Genomic DNA, 21,656 nt, shown 5'->3' on the forward strand with positions numbered 1-21,656 from the left:
ATGGAGTCGGTCAGGCAAAATATTTGATCTCCCTGTCTCGTTTGGATGAATTGGCTTCTTGTGTGTAGATGGGGGGGTGCATTTTATTTTTCCCACACAAAAACTCTCATTCACCTTTTACTGGAGATTTCTGTTTCCCTACCTTTTCCTGTATTATTTCCTGCATTCTGTATTGCTATGCTCATACCATCAGAGTAGGATTGAGGCATTTTGATCTTCGAAAGGCAGGAAGATTATGTTTTCACCCCTGTCCATGTGGGTGGCTGTGAGTGTGTCCATCTGTATGTGTAAAGCTGTTCTCGCTCACCACTGGACCAATTTGTGTCAAATATTACACGTACGCTCACTCGCCAGGTCAAGGAAGAACCTCTACCCCAAATATTTCAAATCAGTCTAATGGTGGCACTATAATAGCCCACTCTACGTTTTGGCCTATACTCATAGGTCAAAACATTTTTCCTGCCTGGGTTCCTTGGATCACGGCCATTTCCGCGTAACCTTTTATTCAAAACAAACATTTTACTTCTGCAGATTTTGTCCAAAACTAACAAAGATTGGTACACATCATCTCTGGGGATTTGTGATCAACATGTATCATTCTGATTTTTCATATTCCATTCTGATTGGCTATGATTGCCTTCCAAAAAATGCCAAAGATCTTGAACCGATCTACCCCGAATTTGAATTACACATCGAGGGGCCTCTAAACAGCAGAGAGCCAAAAGCGACATCACTTACATCCCTAGGGGGCAAAACAAATGCTACAAATGTCACTGTTTATTGCAGAAATGTTATTTTATTTTCACCATAATAGTTTGGTGAGTCATGTGACAATGACCATCAAACAGGGTTTTGATACAAAAAATGCTATATATCACTAATGCAACATCCAATCAACCCGCATGTTGACGGGCCTCTATAGAGCACACGTCCAAAAGCACTGGGCATGCACAAATGCATAAAGTTGCAGCGTATGTTGCCTGGCAAAGATCTGCACTCAGAAGAGTGCAGTTTTGTAGTTGTTACGTAATTTCTCTTCCTCTAAAACCAAAGCATATTTGCGCAACAGGCCACCTGTAGTTGTTATCAGATACTGTGATAGATTTGTGTGCAGAATGCAGAGCAGCTGTTTGTTTTAGCGCTCATTGGTGCTAAAACAAGTTATTCAGTTAACCTTGGCTCAGATCACTCTTGCTTTTTAAGGAGCGAGTGTCAACGAGTGTCTCCCTTCTCTTCCGCTGTGCCTGCTAAATCAAGAGTGTATTGATTCTGTGGTCTCTTGACGTCAGACCTTTCTCATTTCATCTACAGGAGTGAAAATGTTTTGAAGGGGCACGCGCCGGTAGCTGACCGGATACTGCATCAACTGCATAATCGCAACGTCCCCGGTTCACTTCCGGCTGGAGACCTGCACGTGTCGCATGTCTTTCCCCCTCTGTCCTCGCTAGATTTCCTGTCTCTGTTCTGTCCTGTCTGACAAACCAAGACAAATGAGGGACAAATGAATGAAGAAGTGGAATCACAGTTCACACATTCCACAGTATTGCTAAAGAATGGCCCAGAGAAGTCTTATATTCTCTGCCTTGACTTGTGCCGTTTACCTTCCTTCCTTGACTCGATTCAAAGAATTTCCCTGTGCTCTCTGGCATGGATGCAACAGTCTGCACTTTCAGTTTGTGTAGCAGGGAAGCAGAAGCAGTGCGGCTGACCTTCAGTTCTCTTGTTTCTTCTAGCCTAGGTCTGTTTTGTCTTGAGTCAGTAATGAGCCTGGGCGTTCCCTGGCCTTTCTCCCAGTTCTGACAACATTATGCTGTTTGGCCTGTCCTTTGTTGACTAGTCCTTTGTTACAGTGAAAATGTGTGCTATTCTGTTGGCCTTCAACTATTTCAAGTTATTAGAAAAACTGTACACTCAGAAAACCTTTCTGTTTACGACGACATACCCGGCAGCCAGACCACATCTCAAGTGCAAATCAATAGCAATTCGACTATACAAATAGCTTTAGATCTGACCATGTCCAGTCTTTTTATATGCTTATACAAAGTAAGAACTTGAGTGTTAGTCTAACCACTTAAATCTTTTCTATACTTTGTTGTACAACGATGTCACATGGAGAAATAGCCATTCTACAAGTTTGCGTTGAGTTGCAACACGTTGTGAGCTTGTAGATTGCCTATTTTCAGTATGAATTATTAAGTATATAGGCTTAGGCTATTTTTGCTAATTTTAGCCCTAATGACATTCCCAAAATAGGGACGCCTGGGTTAGTGTGGTTAACTATGAGAGTAAAAATGGACATGTAAGGCTTTTACTGTGTATCTGCAGTACATTGCCACCCAGGTGACTTGCACTACTTTCAAGTCCTTATTGTATAAGGGGTCAAACACTCCCAAATGGCCATGCCTATTTTAATTGAGACTATTTTATTGAGATTATGTATTCTATTCAGTTATCCTTTATTTAGGCTTTACAAGTTAGTCTTTTGAGATCGGGCAACCTGTAATTCGATATATAGAATCAGAATCAACTTTATTGTCACATCATGCACTCTTACAGGTGTACAATAGTGGGTGAAATTCCTTTTTGTACAAGCTCAACTTTGCAGTTACAGGAAGAGTTAGAATAGAAAATAGAGAAGAAAGAAACACAAAACAAATAGCAGGAAGGCACGGTCAAATCAAATATACAAAGTCCAGTATACATAAGGTGCATAATTAAACATTAGCAATGGATAGATGGCACTACAGAAGGCAGAAATGCTTCTTGTGCAGGTGAAAACATCCAGCATATAAAAAGTATGTAAATTCAGGCAAAGTAAGGAGCATGTAGCATTTAAAGTAGCATTTTGTTGTTTTATTTTGCTATCCTTTCCTGCAAACCTACTGAAGAGAACTTATGTTAAACTATTCTCATAAATGTGCTCCACCTCTGGTGCTGTGTTTATAACAACAGAGAGTCTACACCTGTCGTATGAAATGTGCTCCAGTATATAAATAAACCTGACTTGACTATAATTCCTGTTTGCTTTCATTTGTCTTTTAAAATTGTACCTCATTTATCATTTTAATCTCACCTTCATGTACTTCCCCCTGTCTCTCAGGTTCCAGAGGTGATCAGTACTATTCGCCAGGCATCCAAATCAGCACTGAAGGAAGATAAACCCAAGCAGGAGACGGATGAGGCCTTCTACAACTCCCAGAAGTTTGAGGTGCTCTACTGCGGCAAGGTAGAACCCATTAAGCACATCTTACGTATATAGTAGAATCCTGAGAGGTAATTTAACTGTAAGGGTCCTATGTTCTATCTAAGACGGCGCTAAACCGGTTTAGCGTCGAGTGCTATGGTGCCATCCCCACGATGCAAGTGCTTTGCGCCCACGTTGTCTTGATACCAAATCACTTTTGCGCGTGGGGGCGTGTTGGTCTTAACTCTTTCACTGACAGACTTATTTCTAGCTGCGTGCACCCACTGCCAGCGATTTTCTTACCTTTTGAACTAGTCACAGAATATTTATCTCCAGTATGATCGATCCCCTGATGGTTGCTAATCACAGAGGGTTTCACTGTGCTTCCGCAAAAAAAAACAAAAAACATCGCGACCTCCCGTTCGCTTTTATACGCCTTTGAAAACAGCATGTCTCGGCCAAAAATACATAGTAAAAAAAAGAAAAGTACACAGGAGCCGAGATACAGCATTTTTAAGTAATAAGTTAACCAAGAAGTGAATGGAGCAGCAAATCTTCGGCAGCAAAACATCGGACACTATGAATTAAAAGAAAACGTTAGATGAGCGGTGATGGAAATAAATACAGTGTACGTATGCCTCATTTGCAGTAGTTGCGTGCCATATGCAACAAAAATATCCACAAGCTCACAACGTGCCCGGCAGGTTTTATGAATGTAATGCCCAAAACACACCTATGACTAATTCAGGGCCCTTAGCACCGGGCGCAGACACTTACTGTAGAGGCCACATTTAGCGTCCTTTAAATAGCTATTACGCTGTTAAGTTAAAGGAGAATTCCGGACAAATTAAGTGTTATCTTTGATGTCTCGTTACTCACCTACCGATGTGAAAAGTAGCGTTCTTTTTTTTCATATATTCCCCTGTCGTCATTTTTTAAACACCCTCCGTTGTTATAATGGGAGCCGCTGGGTTAGTGAAGTTCGTCTATTATAACCGACGCAAAGTTGTTTTTTTCACTACTAGTATTCATAGTAGAGTCTCATGATAGTCAAACATGCGTTGAAACTATCTGCGAGGCTGCCGTCAATGGCGAACGATTTAACACTGGTTGCTTGTTTCCAGATTCTGGCAACACGAGTTGCCAGGTTCTGGAAGAAACAAGCAACCAGTGTTAAATCGTTCGCCATTAACGGCAGGCTCGCAGGAATTTTCAGCGCATGTTTGACTATCATGAGACTCTACAATGAATCGTAGTAGAGAAAAAAATAACATTGCATCGGTTATAATAGACGAACTTCACTAACCCAGCGGCTCCCATTATAACAACGGAGGGTGTTTAAAAAATGACGACAGGGGAATATATGAAAAAAAAGAACGCTACTTTTCACATCGGTAGGTGAGTAACGAGACATCAAAGATAACACTTAATTTGTCCGGAATTCTCCTTTAACACCATGCACCATGGCGCAAAGTTTCGTGTTAAAATGTGGCCCTGAGAGTGTACAAGTTGACTGTTTCAGGTCCATTTGGACTCTCTCAGAGTTAAACTACGGTAACTCTCAGAATGTTACAGTGTAGTGTACTATTTACCTTTCCTGCTGATAAGTGAACTGAATCCATTTCTATTCGTCTGATATAAAAATAACCCCAGGTGACAGTTGGACATAAAAAGGCTCCAGGCACCCTCATCGATGACTGCATCGATAAGTTCCGCCAGCATGAGTTGGAGCGCAAGCGCCTGCGTTTGCTCAACGGCCAACGGAGCTCCATCGAAAATGACCCGGTGGAGTTTATCGTCGGGGGAGATGTAGACCCCCTGTCCTCTGTCCTGAATGAGAGTCTGGATAGTTCCAACGGCCTCGGAGTGGATGACATGTGGAACGGTGGAGGTATGAATGAACCCCTTGTTGCACGGGTTTTAAGCCAGCTTTTTTTAATTGATTTAGCGTCAGAAACAGCTACTGGTAGATAAGTGTTAATTTAAGTGTATTTATTGCCAAGTACATTTACACATAATTTGACCTCTGCATTTAATCCATCCTAACATGAACATGTACAGTGAAAGTACTGTATATTTCCATGTAAACTTGCATATCAACAAATCATCAGAAAATGGCATATATTCTGTAGCAGCAGCCATGACCATAACGTGTGAGGCTGGTGTGCGGTTCAGGTAAGGGCCTCTCCAGCAGCGCCAGCCAGAGCAGCCTGAGGGGAGCTTTCCCAGAGTGCATCCTGGAGGACTCTGGTTACGAGGAGCAGCAGGAGTTCCGCACGCGCTGCAGCAGCCTGGCAGGGAGTGTGCAGAGGAAGCCCAGAGATGGGGCCATGATCCCTCCCACGCGACGTCGACACGCCAGTGCGCCCAACAACGTCCAGCCCTCCGACACAGACAAGAACCGCACCATGCTCTTTCAGGTACACCAAAACAACAATGTGCGACGCACTTGTCTAGCAATGCGACAAAAAATGCCACAAGTCGTATAACATAATGGTAGCGTTTACTCGTCTTGGTTTCAAACTGATCATTCTGTAGAACTTCTTTCTTCTCTTACAGTCCAGTTGACTGTAAGAAGAGCAAAGGCTGATAGGTACACACATCAGCCTGTAGAGAATCCCCATGGGGTCTAAGAGCCTCATCTCAACATTTGTATTGGAACGTGGTCGAACATGTGACTCTGCATATTCACTTGCATGCTTCGGCAGTCACAAGGAATCAATTCCATTTGAATTCCAGTGATTGGAAGACAATACGTACAGTATTGTTTGTTCATGGGCTTGATGGCAGATGTGATGTTGAGGTGTTTAATTGCTCTCTTAATAGACAACCGTCAGCTTTTGTTAAAATTATAATAGAGGCGAGAGCTGTGATGTGTCCAATTGTTGGTTCCCTTAAACCACAATGAGATTAATTGACTCTGTAAATTCTAAAACTCACTGGTGGTATGTTTTGATGGTCTATGCACTTGATGTCACACAAGAAACACACACACACACACACACACACACACACACACACACACACACACACACACACACACACTCACACTCACACTCACACTCACACAAGCTTGCTTGCTTCAGCACTGTTTGTCATTCAATCTCCTCCTACATTTAGCCTAGACTCCTCAGGACTCAGTACTGCAAATCATTTTAATGTGAAACCAGGTGTCAGTTACTAGACTCTGTGTTACTGCCCTTTATAAAGAGTTAGTAACTCTCAATCGTAGAATTTGTTGAAGCTTTGTTGCTTGCATGATGACAGTTTGTTTTGGGTTCTCACATAAAGATCCCATGACACAGCCAGATGGATTGTATGAAGTAGCGCATTTTGAAAACAAAGATTTAAATTAGCAGCTGTAGACGTGATATCAATCATACTGAGCAACTACATGACCTATTTATTGGCTAAAATGAGTGCGCTGCAAAATGACACTAGAGATCTTTATCATCTTAATAAATAACCATAAACAAACTGCTTCACAAGAACAATGTTGGTGTAACTAAGATATTTGCTTAGAAAAATATATTTTATATACACAGATTAACAACTAAAAAGAGAAAACCAAGGTAGAGAGTATTTCCGGGTTTTAGTGTAGTATGGTAGAGAATGTTTTCTCCCATACTACATACTGTAGGGAAGAATGGGAGAAATAGGGAAGAGGGGGGATTTGATCCACAGATAGATTTTATATAAATAATTGCGGGCCAAAAAACTTCTATACCATTATTTAATTGGAGGATTGGACCCAAGTGCAGGATGAGTCATCAAACATTTAAAAAAAAATTCCCCCAGGGGGGAGAAAATGTGAAAAACCTTGTCAGCTACTTAAGAAATGTATATTTGTCAAGTGAAGCACAAGAATAAGTGATAAAAAATAAATAAATCATATCATAGCCAGTCGCTGCCATTCCTCGCACACTATGGCCATTTTCTCATGAAGCTAATTTAGAAAACTAGAGCACAGCGCTCAATACAATACTCCCTGTTGCAGTCAATTAAGGGAAAAATCATTTCTGCGGACTACTGACCTTGTTTTTGCATGTGCGTTTCTACAGTATGTGTTTCATTGAATGGGTCCCTGAAAGTTGCTGTACCACATCATGCCACAATTGCCACATTAACTATGCATGAAGGCCAGATTGCTTATTAACCTCCCTTTGTGCTAATGGGTGTGTGTGTTCTCTCTCTCTCTCTCTCTCTCTCTCTCTCTCTGTCTCTCTCTCTCTCTCTCTGTCTGTCTGTCTGTCTGTCTGTCTGTCTGTCTGTCTGTCTGTCTGTCTGTCTGTCTGTCTGTCTGTCTGTCTGTCTGTACATGCATGTGTGGTCTCTCTGCCTCTGACCATACTGTACTGTTCTCTCTCTCTCTCTGTCTGTCTGTCTGTACATGCATGTGTGGTCTCTCTGCCTCTGATCGTACTATACTGTTCTGTGTTTCATAGGTGGGGCGTTTTGAAGTGAACCTCATCAGTCCAGACAGTAAAACTGTTGTGCTGGAAAAGGTCTTCAAAGATATCTCGTCCTGCTCTCAGGTCAGTTTGTTTTCACTAGTGTCACAAGTGTCCCCTCTCCCAGCTAGATTCATACTCAGAGGACAAGCTCTTCTCTGCAGAAGAAACCTGTGTTCTTTTTTTGTTTTGTTTTGTTTTTGTTTACTTGTGCATTAGTGCTCGTCGTCACCAAGTCAGCCTCATGTTTGGCTCTCGCGAATCGATTACCACTGGCATTTCAACATTATGGAGAATCTGAAAACCTATAATAAACAATAATTGATGTGTGTTTGTGCATCACAACATAGCTGTACATTAGCAGAGTGTAGAGATCCCATTAGTACACTTTTATCATCCATGCTCGTTGTGGGGCTGAATTCAAAAGCCCCCAAGGGTCTAGTGTGATTGAAGTCTTTGCTAGTTTCTTTTTCTAATTGTTTTCAAAATGTATACAGGGCGTAAAGCAGACCGACCATTTTGGATTCATCTGTCGGGAGCCCGTAGAGACTGGTCCGAGTCAGTATGTCTGCTATGTCTTCCAGTGTGCCAGTGAGTCCCTGGTGAGTTGTGTGGAGCATGCAAAATGAGAGGAACTCAGGCTTTCTTTTAACCTTTAAGCCCCTGTTTTCAGTGACTACAAGCTTTTTCCACTGTGTTTGTGTGTGTCCCAGGTGGACGAGGTGATGCTGACCCTGAAGCAGGCCTTCAGTACGGCACAGGCCCTGCAGAGCAACACGACGCAGATCCAGCTGTGCGAAGCCTGTCCCATGCACAACCTGCACAAACTGTGCGAGAGGATCGAAGGTAGGCTGTTTGAACTGCTCTCAGAAAGGACACAATAATTGTAACCACTTGTGCAAATGTACATTGACAAATACCACTCTCACTATCTTTAGTCATGACTACATGTCATGAATGCATTTAGTGTCTACCTGCAAGGGTCATAAGCGAGGCAATCCTTTTTTCCATTTTGTTTTTTGTGTTTCCCAGGTCTCTATCCACCCAGGGCAAAGATAGCCATCCAAAAATACCTCTCCCAGCTGAGTGACAATGAGCAAGCTGATATATTTGAGCGTGTTCAGGTAATGTCTTACTGCCAGTTGAGACACTTTCTTCACTGGCAAAATGAGTGACATTTTAACTCTTCATGTCATATTAACTTGGTGATGTTTACTTTTTAAAAACATTTTTATTGTTAATTGTAATGCATAGGTTATTGCTTGTGGGTAATATGTTACCAAATGTTCGTCTGAAGTGTGTCTATGTGTGTGTTTGTATTTTATACACTGAAGGTTTTTACACACTGCAGTGATGCTTTCGTGTGAATAACTTTTTGAACTAATGTTTGTGTCACAAAACAATATGTGAGTACATCCACACAGCAAATATTATGCTGCGATAAAGTATAAAAATGTGTATTCGATACAAGGTTGATTCTTCACCACGAATAAAGGGCATTAACCTGTATGAATGAGGCAGGAGTCAACTATATGAATAGTTTGATGCGAAATAGTCAGCGATGCATTTTTGGATCGTTTAGTCGCTATGTTCCTGGTGTGTAAAGACATTTTACCGTACAAATAAATGCACGCGTGTCCGTGTCTGCAGAGGATGAAGCCTGGGTCCGATCAGGAGGAGAATGAGCTGGTGATTCTGCATCTGAGACAGCTGTGTGGAACTAAGCAGGAGACCCACCTCCACATCGGAGATGCCCCTCAGGTAGTTTAATCTGTGACTGAATGTCTAATCCCTGGTCCCCACTGGAGCTCACTAACGCCGCAGTCATGTTGGGGGCGTGGTCTCTCATTGTGAACAACGCTTGGTTGTCTCAAATCCTTTATACACAAAGCTCTCGACTGGGGTTTTAACCACTTTAACCCTAGCGTCCCTATCCTGGGGCTAACATTCGGCGAAAATAGCAAAATGAGCTTGTTTAGCGGCTATTCGAATAAGATATTTAGTGTACAGTGAAAACAGGAGGGGGCCTAGTATAGAGTCATTGGGAATCCAGTCAACTAAGTAAAGGGTTTAGGTGGATAAACAGGTCGAGTGTTGTAAAAGGGTTGACCAGTGTTGGAACACCCTGTGTCGCATTACGACGTATTGTGAGCTAGTAGATCGCCTTTTCTCGCTATTTTAAGTGGTTAAGCTGGTAGAGGCTAAACTTGTACCTACCATTATTGATGACAGTTTTCAGATTGAATGCATTCTTACTGCTTGATGTTTAATTAGCAAAATGATAAGGGTGAAAGTAAATGGTAGTTTAATACATTGACATTGACATGCCTAAACGCAATTGTTTATATCTAGTTCATATATTTATTTATTCTTCATTATATTTGTATTATATATTTTTTTTTATTTGCACTTTATATGCTGTCATTTAGACCAGGGGTTTTCAACTGATTTTGAAACAGGTCACCAGGTCATTTAGTGCACTGCTTCTCAAGTAGTGGTCCATGGACCACTAATGGTCCATGGCATGATTACAGGTGGTCCATGTCTGTCCTTTCTTGGCTATAGTTGTGGTCAGGCACAGTCTCATGTCATTTTCTGGCTCCAACCTTGCCCTGTATACATAATACTGTTATATAATACTAACATTCTTCAGGTATGCCAGTGTGGCAATACCACTCTCACAGAGATACATCGTTACAAAACGTAAATTACATTTCCCTTTTACTGTCTGAAAACTCATCCAGAACTTCACAAGTGACTGTGTTTTATACATGTCTCTTGAAAGAGTCAGTGGACAATGAGCTGATCCTCTTCTGTAGTAAAGCTTGAAGTACGTTCGGAAATTGAAACACAAGCCTCCTCCAATGACCACTGATAAGGTTTTTAATTCCACTGTCCTCATATCACACAAATACCAAATTACTAAGTTTCTCCAAAATAAAACAAAATAAACTGACAAACAAACAAACAAAAACAATCTTCATTTTATACATTATTGAAAGGATGACCAGAGGACCACATGAAATACCTTCACGGACCACCAGTGGTCCGTGGAGGCATAAATTAAGCATGGGTCACTGTTGTAACAGTTGTGTCAAATCGTTCATTGTGTCAATAGGATCACAGATGGCCAACTGTGTCCTGACCTGTAAGAAGGTTCCGTCACTGTCTGAAATTGTCAGCCATAGTTGTGTAACGTGTGAAACTGTGCAAATTGAGCAAACAGCACTTTGACCAAGTTTGGTCAGAATGTTCTTTGCTGAATGAATGTTTTTTCGTAATATCAAGCTGTTTATGCAGACCTTTCCTTTATTTTGACATGTTTTACTTTGTCCTGCACCAGCGACAGATTATATTCTTATGTGCATAAGACTAGCTTTTGAACTAGGTCCACAAATACTCAAATATGTAGTAAAGCAGAGTGCCCAATTTACCACCACAACAGTCACAGTGACAGTGTATTTTATAGGGCGCTGCCTCCCAAGAGTCCCAACATAGTTGACAGTAAATCGGTGTCAAGATTTACTTCAGCATCCCAACAAATGTAAAATAAACTTAAAAAACGTCCGTGATTCAAAAGATAGTTGTCAAATCAGGAAAGCAACATGTGCAGATGGGGCAGCAGTGACTTAGAAGGTAGAGCGGCTGTCTGGGACCCGGAAGGTTCCCAGTTCAATTCCCTCCTGGCTTAGGGTCAAAGTGTCCTTGAGCAAGACACTGACTGAACCCCAAACTGCTTCCGATGAATTAAAGTAAAATAAAATAAAAAACTCAATAATAACTTTATTATTTAGTCACAAGCTCTTTTTAATACTTTTCATTGATTAAATATTTATAAAAACCCACAGACAGACTTAACTACTTTCACTTTTTAAAAAAAAAAGTAGCTAAAATAGCCGATATATACAGTCCAAGAAATAATAGATCGAGATACAAGGTTTGCCCGACAGCGACAATATCCCTCTATGCCTTCTTCTCTCTGTCTGACGTTGTGATTCTCAGTGGCAGCTTGGCATATCCTCTGTTCCATCACCCTCTAGTGATATAATATTAATATGACCAGCTGCGCTTGTGTACTACTGTATGATAACCACTCATTTGTCATGACTCAAAAAAAGAAAGTTTCACTCTAGAGCTGGTCTGGCATGAAAAAAATTAAATAAAAAAAGCTACAAGAACCACCACATACTTTTTGTACATCTGCAGTTCATGTAGTGAGGTTTTTGTTGCACAGAAGACATTTTCACAACTACATGTACATTTCTTCTGACAGCTTGTTTCTGTCCATTCTTGTTCTGCGACAGAATGCTCAAAACAGCACAACGGGAGGAGATGGCACTGCCACAGGCGGACGCTTCAAGCTAGATGTCCTGAAAAACAAAGCTCGTTCCTCCCTCACCAGCTCTCTGGAGAACATCTTTTCACGGGTAATGTTACGGCTGACAGAAAGGTCTTCTTTTTTTTCTTTTCTTACTTTGTTATTACCAGCCGAGACAACGTGGCTGACTGGTATTGTTTTCACCTTGTGAATCTGTGTGTGGTGTTTATATGTCTGTGGACAGATTCTGTCAACACAGCCGCGCAAGAAAATTCACAAAACTTGTGTGTAGTTGAGATCGCGATGAAAGCCGGGTTAAAAGATGTGTGTGGTCCAAGCAAGGGCGCCAGAAGTAGGGGTAAACAGATACTCTCACATGTGCAACTATTTGACAAGTTCCTAAAAACAAAATGTTTGGTGCACCATTCACACCGATATGGCGCATATTGTCATATTGTGCCTAGTAAATTTATTAATTTATTTCTCTCCCTCTGTCCACCCATCTCTCTGTCTCATAAGGCAAATTTTCTGTATACTGCACAAAAACAACGTATTTTAATACGCTAAGATAAATGTAGCCTTAACCCTCCTGGCTCCATATCGAACATAGCCGTCCTCCCCTGTTTTTGTGTCTGTGCCCTCTGTCTCGATTCGTCTGTTTCTGTGTCACTGTCATCCATGGGATTTGGATTGACCCATATCTGCTGCCAGTGAGGCAGCAGAATAATATCTTAGGCAATCTAATTGCTCTGCTACCATCTGTTATTTGTGTCTGAGCCTTGACTGTGTAAACAACATTAGTCTGTAAACATTTGTTCATTAATGGCGTTTTTGATCACTCGCTGCTTTGCGATGAAAGTTCTGAGTTCATAAGGGTTCGGTTTCTGACCTGACACCGAGCATTTTGTGGGAGTAAGTGAAGAGATTTGTTAATTAATTCTCTTCCCATGCACGTTTGAGAATCATTTCTCAAGCAGAGAACCAGATAGACTTATTACTTACACTACACAAGACCTAGCTGTTTTCCTGGCCCTGAGTCTCCAGAGTAACCAACAGACATTTCTCTGATATTTTTAGCGTCAAATCTAGAGATGGTACTGTTGTCACCAAACCAGTACTAGAGTAAGATTAGCTGTAACAAAATATATATGGTGAGGTAAGCGACCGTCACATCAAGCTCTCTGCAATGCATCAGGAGAGACAGGCTGGTGTTTTTCTCTTTTGAAATGTAAACACTATTATTGGGCCTGTAAGCTTAGACCCCTATTGACCTATAGCTTCAGTCGGAGGCTTCAGAGGCATTGGTGTCGTGGTGGGCTCTGGAAGAGCATATTTACTCCATACAAGATCTTCTGTATTCTATTCTCCCCATTACTCAGTGTCGTGAGTTCGCCCCCATTGTTTCGCAGTTGCACTCTTTATGGAGGGCGTCAGAGAGTGGCTGCCCCTTTGCATGGAACCCTAACCCAATGTTTAATAATACACTACCCACACTGTTGATTGGTGGTCAGGTCATCCTATTACTAGTATCTCATTAACAGTGATCTTAGCTGAGCATCAGCATCCCGCGTTATTCTTCTGTTACCATTATTTTTCTGATTGTGTACATTGTTGTTTATGCATCTCAAAAATCAATAAAGGAAAAGTTCTTATCACAAATAAATATTGTACATTACAATTCTTGAAATACATGTTGCTTAGCTTTCCCTAAATTCATTTTGGGCTATTTTCCTGTCAGCACCCTGTCCTCAAGGGCACTCAATATTGTGTTATGACAGAAATCATCATTACATTCTTCTCGGAAATTACCTCGCATAGACATACTATATGTGTATTTTGCTAACATGTTTGACTTTTGCTTATGTTATATAATATGTTTCACCAGGGCGCCAGTCGAATGCGAGGCCGCTTGGGAAGCATGGGAAGCATGGGCAGCTTTGACAAAGTAAGTGTCCTTGACTGGGATTGTGAGACTTCTTCCTAGAGCTTCCCTCAGGACCTCTGGGAATTCTCACTTCAGACCATGGTCTGTAGGAGGTATTATATCCCACTTGTCCTCGGCAAAGGGCATGTTGGTAAGCCAACAACCGCCGTGAGCTACACACTTAACCCTTTAAGACCTGAGGCCGATTCTACAAAAATGTCTTCTAAATCTGACACACTGTTTTTTGAAAAAAATAAAACAGTTGTTGCAAACTTCTTCATGTCAAGGACCCCCAAAATGTATATGTATTTGGCCACGGACCCCCATCTCAAAATATTTTGAGATGGGGGTCTCAAATATTTGAGTTACAGATGTTTGCTTTAAAAACATATATATTTAAAGATTTGCAAAAAAAAACACTATTTTTCAAAAACAGCAGATCTACAAGCTCGTAGCGCGACACTCGGTGCAGTGCTATGAGCTTGTAGATCTGCTATTTTTGAATAGCCAAAGTGTAAAATAATGCTTTTTAGCTCAAATCAAAAAATGACACAGATGCTTCTCCCGGTCTTAATGGGTTAAAAAGACACTTTTGATTGTGGCTACCAGGAGTGATCCTCTCACACAGTTGTTCAGTTGGGTCAGTCCCCAGATATCTCCACAGTTTATATGTAAACTTGTCTGAAGACAAACAGCGTGGTAGGGAGTGTGTTTGTGGAGCTGTCAAGTTTTTTTGCTAGATGGCAGTGGGCTCTGTTATGTCACCGGCATGCAGAATGTGAGGCGCGTGTGTGATGGCGTCTCCCCCAGGGCCCCATTGGTACTTATTACAGATCGGATACAGGGAGGCTATGTGAATTATACTGAACACACAGACATAAAACAGACCCCACTATGCAGAGGGAATCTTTACTTTCTGGTTTGTGTAAATGTTGAGACATGATTCTTATTCTTTTAAATGTTATTGTTCCATTCAGCTCCACCTCCGTTGTCTAATCCCTGTGACCGCCAGTTGAATCCGACAGAAAATTGTTTTGCACGGTGGTGGAGCTGAGTAAGTAATAGTCCGAGGTTCGTTTCAGGATGCAGATCGCCATGCAGGCAGGCAGGCAGGAAACATGGGACAGGATGTCCAGTGCTGTGTGTCTGCTGAGCCATGGCTATGCTTGCTTCCTTTGTGGAAGCCTGTAAACAGGACCTGACACAAAGTTAACGCAATTCTTTATCTTATCCCATATTTCATTCCATACAATGCAGAAGGCAAATACAGTATAACGGAAAGGCACTAAGCTTGACGATCTTATCTAGCGCACCCTAGAGTAAGTGGAACCAGACAATCACTGATGGAATGTCTTCTCTGATCAGCACAGTGCTAGGTACAAGTCAACACAGTGTTTGAGATAAGGCATTCTGAGGTAGTACTCATGCTCTAAGATAGTGGTGTTTTACAAATTCCATCAATTCTGGCACGGCTGCTTCTTGCACAATATAGGAAATGTTGTAAATATTATTACGCCCGCTGCTGCCATGTCACATCTCTGGGAGGGCGGTGTCCCAGAGTGTGAAGAGAGGAGATTGGCTGGTTTTGGTGGGGAGCTGAGCCATCAAGGGCCTCTCCGCCAATGGTGTGTATCGCCATGAGTCACAGGACCTCAGCGATTAGAATACAATAGACGTGGGAGCCCGAGAGAGTCAGGCATGAGGTTGTTGATAGTAAGGCCACAAGTGTTGTGTTGAACCTGGACTGAGTCTAGTTGTAGAAGGCACTGGGCTACAGTAGGTGAGTGCAGACCTGTTGAAAATAGCATACTTTAATGTGCCTTACATGTATGAATTTGCATGGAGGAATTTGTGTAGGATTTTTAATATGCATGATGTGGATTGAAACTTTGCACCTTTATTTGAATGTATTCTGTACATATCATGTATTTGTACAGTGTATGTATATACTGTATGTTGGAATATTGGCAGGTTGAATCAGAGACTGGCTCGCGAGGCTAGGGTGATGAAGACCCAGGCTATTCTACACCTCAATACAAATTTTGCTATTTTTTTTGGACTTTCTTTTGATCACATATTATTTTAAATGTTATACAATTTATTATTATACATTTTGTTCAACTAAAAACTATTCAAAGTCAAGTTAACAATGCCCAAGCAAGTAGATAAATAAATGAAAAATCTGTGCCACGGTGTGAGCATTACAAATATGACCCACCGCCTCCCATCACTCTCACCTTCAGCAGGACGAAGAATCCCCGGGTCACTCCCCTCCAGGGTCTCCCTCTGGTTTCCCTGATGATGATCCGGACGCCCCTCAGTTCCGTCGGCGGGCCCACACCTTCAGCCACCCCCCTGTGAAGAAACGCATCTCCTTCGAAGGCCAACCGGCCAGCCAAGGCAGGCAACCCCCGCTCCGCAGGCAGCAGTCTGTTAACGTCGAACTACTGCAGAGGTATAACAGCAACAGCATCACTTCATCCTATATCCCAAAGTCACTTCCTCTCCTAGTGTGAACCTGTAGGAAGCAGATCAGCTCTTATCTCTGCTGGGGCTTAGAATCATACATTTAAAATGTATAATTAAGTATCTTTGTTTGTTTGGTTTTGAAGTAACATTTATCATTTTCCTCTCCTCAACCTCTTTTGTCTTAATGTGAAATATTTATTTGATCACATACAATGTGATCTATTCTGAGAAATCTCCCCATCGTCAGCCCCACAGTCCTCTTGAACAATAGCAGCACAGGTTTCCTCACACTCTTTGATGCCGCATTCTGTAGGAGTCGGAGGCTTTTCTTTGTATAACGTGTTTTGTCTTTGACTTGTGGCCGTTTCATGTGTTTGGCTCTCCCAGCCCTGAGAGAACGCGCAGCGTCTCGGAGAGTGACTCCACCTTCAGCCTCCCCTCCTCCTTCTCCGCTCCCACTTTCCTGAAAAGCATTTACCAGGGCTCCCTGGGCTCCCTGGGCTCCCTTAGCTCCCTGACTGACGGTGGGAGTCTTAAGAGGTGAGAGGGAGGTGCACAGTCACCACCCCACCCCCCCGCTGAGAGCCAAAGGGAACGGCCAGGGAATTGACCAAGGGTTTGGGGGGCGGGTTTACTGTATGTGATCAAGGCCGTGCATATGGTGGCAGCCATATTTGTTTTGTCTGGTCAAACCTTTTAACATCTATCTTCTTGTCCCTACGTCTTTGAACCTATTCTTATCTATCTGCGGCCTTTTTTTCTTAACAGAAAAGAGTTTCCAGCTGTTTTCCCTACAGTCCGCTGGACACTTCCGCTCCCTATTTTCCCCTGAAGCAGGAGGAGATGCTCCATTGCAACGCTAGTGCTTGTGTTTAATTTGCATGCAAATGTGTTTCTCTTGCAGGCATGGCAAAATGTCAATATCAACCTATCATTAACACTGTCAGCCACTGTTTCCTGATATCCCTTAACTAAAGCAGTTCCTAATCCTTTAAAGTAGTGGTGGGCAACCTTTTCGGGCACAAGATCACTTAAGCAGGGCTACAAACTAAGCGTTGTTGTCCAGACTACTACAGACAGACTTTAAGTCGAATGAAGTCGGGAGATCAGTTGGTTGAAAGGTGACAGTTGGCTAGTAGGTGCTAAAAATATGGCTTTTCAACAAGGAACACGTGAACATGTGCATGCTTAAATCATTGAAGCCGACTGACAGTGTTCACACGGCCTATTCAACAATAGATTTTCGTCCCCACGCGCTTTCTAACACTTATCAACGCCAACGTCGGTTTGGTGTGTTGGGTCCAGCCGTTCTCCAAGGCTCAGGATCATTACCCAGTGCCAGACAGTGAAAACCACCATTGATTTTGCCTCTTATTATTATAGGTGGCTAATAGAATAATACAAGCATCAAGTCAATAATTTTATAATAAAACCTAACAAAGAATGAATTAATTTGAATAATAAAGGTAAGAGAAATTCTGACTCTCTGAGGAGAAAGGTATTGAACAACAAACAATACTGGTTAATAATGGTTGTTTTTGATCAACTCAGTTGATCACCTCAATAGCCCAATCTGATTACCTGGTAGATCAAAACTGGTGTTTTCCCACCCCTGCTTTAAAGACAGGTTTCACTTTTGCATCTTATGGCCTCACTGGTGTTTTACTTGTCAGCATTGATCTCAAATTCAGGTTGAATTTTTACTGAAATATTTTCACAGGTAGTTGATTTTCCCCTCGTTATGGTGCATTCACCGTGGATGCATCCAACGCATCTAAACGCACCGGAACCCCTATATTCCAGCCAGAGAGCAGTGCTGTATGCTGTATTGGAGTTACATATGCCTCGTTGAATTTTTGTTTTAGTTTTGCCATAACCATGTCAACCACGAGCTTCTTTGCTATTGGTTGATGCCCGATCAAAGTTCACCAATGTTGAATTCCAAGCTTCAGACACGTTGAACGTTACGTGACACGGGTCAACGCCTTCGACACACTGCAACGGGACACTGACATTGCTGATGCGAATGAGAATGTGTGACCCTGCCCTTAGGCATTAAACTGTGGTAATTATCCAGTGAACATTCTAACAAGGAAAAGGCAAAGGATTAGTGTTGAATTTGTTATACCATCTCCTGGCTGTGTTTGTACATTGACACGTGCCCCACACAGTCTAGCATGGTAAAGAAATGACAGTGTGTTGTTGGAAAGTAAAGGTTAACATTTCTATTATGAATGACATTCTACAGACTAGTGTAGGATGTCAATTCCTGGCGATGCTTTCCCTCTCTCACGGCAGTCCAATCCCAGAAGCTCTTGCATTGTTAATGTCACCAGCAAGAGGTGAGGAGAGATTTCAGGACACTTTAGCCTGGTTAAGTCTAAAAGGCAAGGTTAGGTTACCATAACCTGAAAAGCTGAAAAAACGTAGCCAGTGTTTTCCTCTCTTTCTGAACATAGCCTTATCCCACACAGTGGTGCTTTTGAAGTGACTTCTTCACACTTTTTCTTTACCTCGATTGGTATCAAATGACTGTGAAGAATTCAGATCATTCCTGTTGAGGAAGGGAAGCCAAAGACGGAATGGTGTCAATTCTACAGGACAGCCACATCACACCAATGACCCTGGCTTCTTTTTTTACATCACTTCCTGTTATTCATCATCCACATGATCAGATCATAACAGTGCTGACCTGTCATGATGATCTTGGGATTAAGGATTTACATTTAATCTCGTCAGTGTTGAAAAGTGGATGGACATGCAGAAACATGCAGAATCCTTTAATTTAAAGTTAAAGGATCTTCCAAATCATTGTACAGCACAGCCGTCTCTTTGTGTGTCTTTGACATTTCAACAGCTCTTGCATCTTGTGTGTGGACATATATGAGTTGACGTGTTAAATTGGACGTTCAAGTCACTTTATGACCAGATCCAGCTGCTCTTTATCAATGCTCTCTTCACTCTCCCCACAAAACCCACCTCTTTTCCAGGAAATGAACAGACTTTCATGCATGACGCACCGCACCCTTGGCTGTCTGTCTGATTGTTGTTCTGTGATATACTAATGTGTGCTGCAACACTAGCCTGTGTGCTTTATTAATACGAGTAATGCTGTCACATGATGTGTGGGCCTTTTTGCCAGCATTTTGTCAGCAGTGGTGTTAATATTCTTCACTGTTTCTCATTCACTCAGGTTGTTGATGATAAACCTGTATAAGGTTTCATCTGTCGTGTGTGTGTGTGTGTGTGTGTGTGTGTGTGTGTGTGTGTGTGTGTGTGTGTGTGTGTGTGTGTGTGTGTGTGTGTGTGTGTGTGTGTGTGTGTGTGTGTGTGTGTGTGTGTGTGTGTGTGTGTGTGTGTGTGTGTGTGTGTGTGTGTGTGTGTGTGTGTGTGCGTGCGTGCGCGCGCACACACCTGAATGTATGCCTTCTAAAAGGGTGCTAAAAGAGTCTAGTGTAAGATGACACCTTTATTGGGTGTTGATGGTCAGTGACTGGGCTCTCTTGTCTCTCAGTAATGGGGAAGGCAGAAAGAGGACATCATCGGGCTGCAGCAACGACTCTTTGAGTGGAGGGCTTCCTCCACTGACCCCACGCAGGGTCTCCTGGAGGCAGAAGATCTTCCTGAGGGTCGCCTCGCCCATGAACAAGCCCTCCATGCAGCACCCAGGTGTGACTCTAGACACGCATAGGGCCTGCTGTAACACAATCACTACTGACATTTACCCCAGGCACAACATGATACACAAAGAACAGGTACTAAATAATCCACAGGCATATAGGAAGTAGTACAAAGCGCAAAGGGCTGTCGGAAAAATGACTTATTGTGAAAATCTCAGCCATATCTACGCAATATGATATGTATTTAGTTATCGCTGATATATGTCTGCTTGTTTTCGCCTAAAGCACATTGTATTTCTTCTAATACTATGACCTCTTTAAAATGTACCGCAGAGGAATACCAGCTGGGAGATTAGTGTCAGATATCAGGAAAGTCCATTGAGAAAGTGTTACCAATGCATGTTTATTTTACCTTTTCAAAGATTCAGTGTAATTAATTGTCACAAAATAATGATAATGTATAGTACAATAGTTTGCAGTGAATTAGTGTGACTTATGTATGTGTGTAAATAAATAAAATAAGTATGTTCATTTGATGGCTCCCTGCTAATTCCCACACCAAAATAACCACAGACCTTGATATACCAAATCCAAATTTACATTTTTGCACTTTGCACTTTCATAAAGTAACTATCAGGTACTGTCTACCGATGTAATTTGGACATTATTGTTATAGACCACTGTGACGTCAGAGAGATGCTGTTGCCACTCTCGCCTCGTGCCTTGGACCAGAGCCATGACTCCCTAGGCAGGCTCCTCCAGCCCTCAGGTGTCCACATGACTGGGGAGAAGCCCAAACGGACCGGGCCTGACTACCGGGCCCTGTGGAAGACTGCCATTCACCAGCAGATCCTGCTGCTTCGCATGGAGAAAGAGAACCAGAGACTGGAGGGTGAGTTACAGTACAGTTGGGCACAGGTCACATGACTTATTGATGATTGTCCTTGGATTTAGTTAGCTCTCCGGTCACATGAATCTCACATATAAAGAATGCTATGTTCTTTATTGCATTAGATCATTCAGTGGCCTTTCATGATAACTGTAAATATCTGTAAAAATGAATGTAAAGTGTAGGAGGTATTTATATTTTATGTCACAGGGGCACTTTTAAATGAAAAACATCCACAGCACACACTGGCTGCCATTGTTATGAATTCTTGAATTTTCTTGTCCTTCATTTAGAATAGTTGTTGAAATGGAAATACTCCAGCAACCATTCCTGCCACCGTCCCTGTTCCTAATCGCCTTCCATCATGATGAACCTACGTTTGCACTGTCACTCTTCACCACACACATGCTGTAACACTAGAAGCCTTTTTATTCTTATGTGTAGCCTGCTTTCAGAGGAGATAGAGCAATAGAAAGCCCAGTGCTAGCTACCCGTTAAAGTGTCATTTGAGCCCACTGTTTATTTTGGGACGAGTCAAACGTTGCCTTCTCCTGTTGGGATTCTGGAGTGGGGCTATATTTAGAGAGGAATGTTTGGATCGGCCAGACATGTGCGCATGCCATGCACACACGAGTAGATACACACTGACATAAACATGCTCAGTTGGATTTAAAGTGCACAGAACTGATTCTGTTTAATTTAAAATGTAAAGCGATTGCATTGTTCTCTGCAGCTACAGTATGTTCAATGTACAGAGGCACGAGACAGAGCTTTGTAAAATATCGCCCTCTGTTGGCCAAC

The 21,656-nt window shown here is 42.2% G+C and overlaps 1 protein-coding gene across 3 annotated transcripts in view; it reads left to right on the plus strand.

The window, feature by feature from the left end:
- The window catches only part of tbc1d4 (TBC1 domain family, member 4), a 38,816-nt gene that overhangs the window by 6,791 nt on the left and 10,369 nt on the right, over positions 1–21,656 (plus strand). The window contains exons 2-15 of one of the 3 annotated variants that reach the window (XM_080412541.1): positions 3,101–3,226; positions 4,838–5,075; positions 5,360–5,604; positions 7,630–7,719; positions 8,133–8,237; positions 8,349–8,481; positions 8,668–8,759; positions 9,286–9,396; positions 11,940–12,062; positions 13,839–13,898; positions 16,121–16,332; positions 16,734–16,886; positions 19,861–20,015; positions 20,643–20,858. In XM_080412541.1, the coding sequence (XP_080268667.1) occupies positions 3,101–3,226; positions 4,838–5,075; positions 5,360–5,604; positions 7,630–7,719; positions 8,133–8,237; positions 8,349–8,481; positions 8,668–8,759; positions 9,286–9,396; positions 11,940–12,062; positions 13,839–13,898; positions 16,121–16,332; positions 16,734–16,886; positions 19,861–20,015; positions 20,643–20,858 (2,059 nt within the window). The remainder of the gene's footprint in view (positions 1–3,100; positions 3,227–4,837; positions 5,076–5,359; positions 5,605–7,629; positions 7,720–8,132; positions 8,238–8,348; positions 8,482–8,667; positions 8,760–9,285; positions 9,397–11,939; positions 12,063–13,838; positions 13,899–16,120; positions 16,333–16,733; positions 16,887–19,860; positions 20,016–20,642; positions 20,859–21,656) is intronic. The other 2 variants (XM_080412542.1, XM_080412543.1) reach the window with 2 other exon arrangements.

The sequence above is a fragment of the Gymnoscopelus braueri genome (assembly GCF_963280865.1).
Source record: "Gymnoscopelus braueri genome assembly, chromosome: 18".
In the NCBI taxonomy this organism is placed as follows: domain Eukaryota; kingdom Metazoa; phylum Chordata; class Actinopteri; order Myctophiformes; family Myctophidae; genus Gymnoscopelus; species Gymnoscopelus braueri.